General features: G+C 44.0%; 1 protein-coding gene across 2 annotated transcripts in view; it reads left to right on the top strand.

Annotated features, from left to right (window-relative positions):
- Nucleotides 1-4,941: 4,941 nt before the first annotated feature.
- The window catches only part of cdk8.S (cyclin-dependent kinase 8 S homeolog), a 76,087-nt gene continuing 72,696 nt past the window's right edge, over nt 4,942-8,332 (top strand). Inside the window, exon 1 of one of the 2 annotated variants that reach the window (XM_018248353.2) lies at nt 4,942-5,235. In XM_018248353.2, coding sequence (XP_018103842.1) covers nt 5,108-5,235 — 128 coding nt within the window. In that variant the 5' untranslated portion in view covers nt 4,942-5,107. 2 annotated transcript variants of the gene reach the window in all.

The following is an 8,332-nucleotide window of genomic DNA, read 5'->3' as shown; positions in this document are numbered from 1 at the left end:
ATTAATTCGTAGTACATATGCTAATTCATCAAAATGCGAAGTTGCATCCCTGTAGCCGAACACTGCCGAAATTTCCCTAGCAAGAGAATTTCTCCGCAAAACCTTCTCTAAAGTTCATTTCTGCCTAGCGAAGCTTAGTTAGTACACTTAGGTCAATTTAAATAAGGTGGGTACATATAGGTCGTAAAAATCTCTAAACTTAGATATGTAGGGTGGCCACTTATTAAAAATGTCCAAGGAAGCAAAATAAATTTTTTTAAATATAATTTTTATAGATTTTGGGCATACAAGATATGATGTCACTGACATAAGATTGAAGAGGATGTAGCTTCATCTTATCAGTTCACCAGGTCTAACCTGAAAGGAAACTTTGGCGAAAGGGGTAACATAATGTAAAATTTGCGCTTTCGAGAGTTTGCAGAGTAACAATCGTTCGTCTGAGCGAAAATTCGCAAAACTTAGTAGCGATGTACTCTTTCCCTAGTGAATTGTCCTCTACTTCTCTTAGTAAATTGACGACGTCCCTGCACACTGGATTTCTGGCAAATTTTCGCTAGCGACGGCCACTTCAGTCTTAAATCTACCCCTTTGTGTTTCCTTAATCAGAAGCACTGTGCCTTAAGGCACCAACATCATTTAAACCTAATTAAATAAACCTAATAGAATTGGCTTGGCACCAATATGGATGCATATACCTGATGTTTGTTTAAATTAAACTCAATGGCAAATGATTATTGCCATTGGTATTTTGGAGCATTTTTTTCTCTGGCTCATGCAGCAGACTAATAGCACTGTCTATTTGACACAATGGACTATACTGTATATATATATATATATATATATATATATATATACATATAGCGATGAAGAAGATAAGCACTCCAATATTTCTGATTAACAATTGTTTATTCCACTGTGCATACCAACGTTTCGGTCCACATTTGGACGGTCCGAAACGTTGGTATGCACAGTGGAATAAATAATTGTTAATCAGAAATATTGGAGTGCTTATCTTCTTCATCGCTATTCATCACATTTTGATATAGCATCCATTTGGACAAGTCAGAGTGCGATATATATATATATTCTTACGAAGGATCAGCACACACTCTTCTGTAGTGAAGTAATAGTGTTTATTTTCAAGGATATTGTAGTGTAACAAACAATGGCTTGAATATCCATTGTTGTTACACTACAATATCCTTGAAAAAGTTCCCCAAGTGGGACCTGAAACGTCGGATAAAAATGTGTTTTGTTTGAGAATAAACACTATTACTTCACTACAGAACAGTGTGTGCTGATCCTTCGTAAGAATATATATGATTTTTTGATCGTGCACCACTGGCAACATCTGTCTGAGTGCTGGTACTGTGGGATTATATATATATATATATATATATATATATATATATATATATATGCAAATTATATCCTTATAAACTTGTGTATTATAATAAATAAAGTACCCCCTGCTGCAAAATAGGATATTAGAAGTTACCTCGGAGTTCCATGACCTATACAAAAACACTTGGCCTTCGGTGTTTTTATATGGTCATGAAACACCTCGGTAACTTATAATATCCTTATAATTTACAAGAGGGGGTACTTTATTCATTATATATTGTACAAGCTGGGGGGGATATATTGTAGATGACCGATATATATCCCCATTCTTTAGGTTTTAAAACTACCTCTTTAAGAGACATCAAATGGAGGATCAGCACACACTGTAGTTGAAGTGAAAAAGTGCTTTATTTTCAAATAATGTTATGTTAATCCGCCGTTTCGGTCCCTCATGTAACATTATATGAAAATAGAGGACTTTTTCACTTCAACTAGTGTGTGTGCGGATCCTTCATTTGCTATTTACCTCTTCTTTAATCGAAGCCAGAATATATATATTCCACCTACTACAACTTTGTGTGGTGTGACTGGGATAAAAACTTAATCTCTCTGAAATTATACACACATGAAATCCTGTAGAGATACATATGGTAGACTACGGATTCATGTGTACATCCAATTCCCACATGACCCATGGGTATCTGTGTATCACGAAAAATGCTGGTTTAGATCCACCTGTAAATGTCTAGACTCACCACGTTTAGCCAGTGATTGGTGAGGTCTATGGCAGGGACCCTCTGCTTCTAATGTCACCCGTGGTTTCGGTCTAGGGGAATATGGGCTTGGGTGGATGACAGATTATTTGACCTATTCATCACCAAGCAGCCCTGGATCTAGAAAGAGTTACTAATGAGCACCGTGACACCTATTAGTGCTAAATACAGCATACATAGAAATTAACTGACAATTAACCATGTCGATTTGTAAGTTGCCAACACTAGAAAGACTGAAAATATTAATTTGTGTTTTTATTAAAATTATGGAATGGCTGCCTCCCATAGACTCCATGATTTTATCCAAACTTTTAAAAATGATTTCCTTTTTCTCTGTAATAATAAAACATTAGCTTGCACTTGATCCAAACTAGGATATAATGAATCTTTATTGGAGGCAAAACCAGCCTATTGGGCTTATTTAAAAATCAACATGTGGGGAAAAAACCCTGTACCCCCCACCCCAGGTAGACCTCCCTCCTCCCCCTAGGCTAAGTACCCCCCTGGGGAAGTACCCCATACGTACCCCTCAGCGCAGATTCTGCCAGCGAAGTTCCCCTTGTCCATCTTCCGGCTCCTCTGTAAGCTGACTGAGAGATCGTTATTCCTACGCATGCGCAGTCGGAGCAGTTTGCTGGTTTGTGACAACTGTGCATGTGCGGAATTGCAGATCTCTGTCAGCTTACCGAGGAGCCGGAAGATGGACACGTGGAACTTCGCTGGAAGAATCTGCGCCGAGGGGTAAGTATGGAGTATGGGGCATTTCCCCGGAGGGGGGGGGGTTAGTTAGCCTGGGGGAGGGAGGACAACCTGAGGTGGGGGGGTAAGGGGTTTTTCCCCCACAGGTTGATTTCTCCTTTAACATTGCAGCAGGAGTAATCAGATAAATTTACTCTGCAGGGGGGACTAGTGGGTGGGAGGTGTGATGAGTGGAGTGACACATGGTATTCTGCCTAGGGCACATTCATGGTTTGGCTCCATCACCTGCCTGCCACTATATCATCTCTGGCACAGTGTGCTCCTTCAGTAACTCTGCTGAAATTACAATATGCACTCCAAAGCCCTGTACTAATCCCATCACCCTCCATCAAAAGCTCTGTTCATAACCCACTGTGCTTCTCCAGTAGCCCTGTACATATCTCACTGTACTACTCCGACAGCCCTGTACATAGTTCACCGTGCTCTCACCAGTGTCCCCGGGCATCTCACTCTCCCACAACCCCAGCATCTCTCTCCCACAGCCCCCAGGCATTTCACTCTACCGCAGCCCCCGGGCATCTCACTCTCCTGCAGCCCCGGGCACCTCACTTCCACAGCCCCCGGGCATCTCACTCTCCCACAGACCCTAGGCACTTCCACAGCCCCCGGGCATCTCTCTCTCCAGCAGCCCCTGGGCACCTCACTTCCACAGCCCCCGGGCATCTCACTCTCCCGTAGCCCCCGGGCATCTCACTCTCCCGCAGCCCCCGGGCACCTCTCTTCCACAGCCCCCGGGCACCTCTCTTCCACAGCCCCTGGGCATCTCACTCTCCCGCAGCTCCCGGGCATCTCACTCTCCCGCAGCCCCCGGGCACCTGTCTCCCACAGCCCCCGGGCATCTCACTCTCCTGCAGCCCCTGGGGACCTCTCTTCCACATCCCCCGGGCATCCCACTCTCCCGCAGCCCCTGCACCTCTCTCTCTCCCGCTGCCCCTGGGCATCTCTCACTCAGTCCACCAGGCATCTCTCACCCTCCAGCAGCTCCCGGGCACCTCTCTCTGGCAGAACTCGTACATTTTACATAGTTCTTGACTAGCCACCCAGAAGAGATGACACTGCCCTATTGCTATTATATATGCTATACGCTATTATAACTATACTCTATTAGAACTAGACGCTATTAGAACTATGGATGCACCGAATCCAGGATTCTGTTCGGGATCCGGCCTTTTTAAGCAGGATTCGCCCGAATCCTTCTGCCAGGCCGAACCAAATCGGAATCCTAATTTGCATATGCAAATTAGGGGCGGGGAAAATCACGTGTTTTTTTGTCACACAACAAGAAACTAAAAAATATTTTCCCCTTTCCACCCCTAATTTGCAAATGCAACTTAGGGTTCGGATTCGGTATTCGGCCGAATCTTTCAAGAAGGATTTGGGGGTTCGGCTGAATCCAAAATAGTGGATTTGGTGCATCCCTAATTATAACTATATGCTATGAACTAGATGCTATTAGAACTATAATTATACAGTATTAGAACTAGGTGCTATTAGAACTAGATGCTATTATAACTATACAGGATTAGAACTAGACGCTATTATAACTATACAGGATTAGAACTAGACACTATTATAATTATAACTATAAAGTATTAGAACTAGACGCTATTATAACTATACAGGATTAGAACTAGACACTATTATAATTATAACTATAAAGTATTAGAACTAGACGCTATTAGAACTGTGAGATGTGCTTGATGAGCCCTGGCCTGAGGCAGATGAGTCAATACTGAGCCAAACCCCGAGGCTTCATCAGGCGCCGGACTGTGGCAAATGGACTGGTCCTGACTATACACTGACTATACACTGACTATACACATCTGTGAAGCAGACATTCGGGATCACACCCCGCTGGTTCTTTTGCAACACACACACACCACCAGCCCAAGCATCTCCCGCTGATCAGCATCACTGTGACTATCTAGCAAAATCATCCGGTGCCTGCTAGAGACAAGCAGCAGCCCCACTTCCTAGTTCATCACGTGGTTCTGTGACGTAACAGGGCCAGCAGTCAGCCACTCCCCCCTAGGTGACACCAAATCCACCCGCCCACAATTTGGTCACATGGCTGTGACATCACGACCTCCTCTAAGCCACTTCATAGCATCTGCTGTGAGGGAGACCGGCTGTTGTGGAGCTGTAGGGCTGCAGGCTGTGCCTCTCCTCACTTGCCCGGCTGTACATGCTGCTCTTCCCCGGCCTCGGGTACCGAACACGCGCCGCTAAACATGGACTATGACTTCAAGGTGAAGCTGACAGGCGAGCGGGAGAGGGTAGAGGACCTGTTTGAGTACGAGGGCTGCAAAGTTGGAAGAGGCACTTATGGGCATGTGTACAAAGCCAAGCGGAAAGATGGGTAAGTACCGGGGCCTGACCAGCTCCTGACACTTTATTCTGCTGCTCACCTGCACTTCCCTCACCAAGGGCCATTTTCTTCCTTTCACCGGGACACGCGAACGGCAATAGCACTGGGCCCCCGGCCTTACAGGGGATTGTGGGAGCTGAACAAAGGACTTCTTGTCACGTGTGGCAACAATTGTATACATGGGGGATGGACTACAACTCCCACAATCCCCCACAAGCTCAATTCCCAGCCCTGCATGCTCCTCCCCCTCTTTCCTAACTCTATTCTACCTAAAGCTTTTGGGGGTGCTCCTTGTAGTTGGGGGGTTGTCTCCAATGTTCTACAGCTCTGGACTGGGCTTCAAAGTAGGCCCTGATATTTCAGCCTCACAGGGGCTCAAACAGCCCCCAGCAGCCCAATAAATAGTGTCGGGCTATGACATCTCACAACTGTCATCTTACAACTGTCATCTTCTGGAACCCACAGACTGCCAGGCAGGGCCTGTCATAAAACATATAAAAGTGCCCAAGTATGGGAACCCATAGCAGCTAACCAGCTCTCATTGGGAGAGATCTTTGGCCAAGGCTGTAGTTTCTCTTTGCTCCAAAACAGACTTGGAAGCTGTATATAAAAGCTCTGCCCCACAACTAATGAAAAGCCCTCTCAAGCGTTTGCTTTCATTTAATTTGCACCAGACAGGATATAAGCTGGTTATTGGGGTGCTGCTGTACTCGTGCACTTTTACACCCCCATAACCGGCCGTCAGATTTTAAAGGGAACTATCTCGAAAAATGAAAATGTTACATAAGCTTCAGCATACAGTAATAAGAAGTTTTCTAAATATAATCATTTAAAAATTCTGTCCTATTTCCGAAATAATTAAGTTTATCTTCACTATCCCTCTATCGGCATCTGTCTCTCTTCATGCAGTAGGTTGGGTGTCCGATATTCATCGACAGTTAAGCTGGCCATAGATGTTGAGATTTTTAAAAGATCCGATCCTCATCGTGAGACCACGATTTTCTCGGAACGATCGTACAAATTGACCATCAACTAAAAGACCAATTTGCCAGGAAAACAAAGGGGAGCTGCCTGCTTGGCCCCTGCAGACATAGATAGATTGCACTGGGACAGACAAAGATTTTTTAACATGGCTGATCAATTTCCTGACAGATGTCGGCCGAAAAAATCGTAAGATGTACCATCGTTCGAATCCCACTAACCGCACGATAATTTCGAAGGATTGGTCGGACTTCAACTAAAAGCGGTCGTTCGGCAAGAAGAATCGTTGCGTCTATGGGGAGCTTTAGATCCAATATATCTTATAAGGGGGCTCCTTTTGCCTAGAAGATGTATTAGTGCTCACTCTATTAAAATCACCAGAAATCCTGTCTCTCTACATGCAGGATTTGTGCAAAAGCCAGTTATTTTGTATGTACTGGAATCGGTTATTTGAGTGAGTTCTAATTCATCTGCTAGGAAATGAAGCCTCCCTTTAAGATGTATTGGAACCAGCTGTCAATGAATATCTGACACCCAACTCCTGCAGAAGGAAGAGAAAGAGATGCAGAGAGGATAGTGAAGATAAACTTGATTATTTCAGAAATGATGCAGAATATTTAATTGATTTCATTTAGAAAGTTTCTGTGCGCTGAAGCTTTTATAAAATTAAAATGTTCACAATAGTTCCCCTTTAAAGACTCTCCAGCATTTCTTCAACTGAAACTAGCTGTAAGAATACTGAAAGCAGGGTATCCATGCACTTTAATGACGCCCCATGTACATTGTATGGAACCGTAATAAAACCGTTTATGGATCATCAATACAGAAAGCCTCCTTGTGATAACACAAACTTTTAATCTGTAGGAAAAAATGTTGTGTTATTGCTTAGTTGCTCCAAACTGCTTCAACAATTGGTATGTGTATGATGACCGTTGCTCCTTTCCCTATGTGTTTTTTGATGTTGTATAGCCAGACATGCATTCTTTGGTAAGTGACCCCTACTGTGAGGGCAAACATACCAATACACATCTCTGTGACTCCATATACATAGGTGACCCCAAGAGCTGTTTGTCTGGATCCTACATTCAGACTAAACTGGGCATGCTCACCAAATGGCACCCCATTGGCCAAACAGTATTCGCTGTGCTTGGCACCATTACAACTCATGGTCGGATTGGTCCCTATAATGGCCCACCTGGCCTATCATGTGATTGGCCCTTGTGGAAGCTGCCTTTGTGGTTGGCAGAAGGAATCAAACCCTGTTCTGCATTTATGACAGGGGCTGTTCCCTTTTTGGCGTACAAAGGTGGTTAAGAATTCCAATTTGCTAGTCTTTTTACATACATGGAGGATAACAGAGACTCCCCGGCTGAAAACCGTTACAGCTGTACTCGCATGCTCCAGTAACCAACAATAGCAGTGCCCAACCCTGGCATCATCCTCAAGTAGGGTTGCCACCTGGCCGGTATTTTACCGGCCTGGCCGGTAAAAATTATGGTTGATCCCAATGTTATTGATAGGGAAAAATGATAAATATATAGGAAGGCTGGTATTTTTTTCCAGAGAAGGTGGCAACCCTATCCTCAATCACTGAATGCCGGCTGGCTACCATCTAAACCTGTGAATTTGACATTGCCATGCTACAATAAAGAGCTGCATTCCCTCAAGGAGTTGTGTGAGTCCTGCCCTATGTCCACATTTTCTCGCGACAAGGTGTCGTGACACTCCTCCTCTGCAGCACTTGACTAAACTCTATTGGAGGTTGCTGTTAGGGTTGTGCCGTGTCGAACTGAGATATCAGGTGCCCACCAGAAAATCATAGACAGTGGGCCTACTTTCCAAACCAGGGCGTAACTACAGAGGAAGCAGACCCTGCGGCTGCAGTGGGCCCCAGGAGGTATAGAGGCCCTAAATAATGAGCAATTTCAAAATTTAGTAGTAAAAAAATATTGGTATATTGGTAAAAAAAGGACAACCTCTGGTTATGTGTTGGGGGCGGTTCACCTTCAGGTTAAATTTTAATGTGTTATAGAATGGCCAATTCTAAGCAACTTTTCAATTGCTATTCATTATTTGTTTTTTTTATAGTTTATGAATTATTTGCCTT

The sequence above is a fragment of the Xenopus laevis genome, chromosome 2S (assembly GCF_017654675.1).
Source record: "Xenopus laevis strain J_2021 chromosome 2S, Xenopus_laevis_v10.1, whole genome shotgun sequence".
Taxonomy (NCBI): domain Eukaryota; kingdom Metazoa; phylum Chordata; class Amphibia; order Anura; family Pipidae; genus Xenopus; species Xenopus laevis.
The sequence above is the reverse complement of the archived record's forward strand: the minus strand, read 5'-3'. Positions and strand labels throughout refer to the sequence as shown.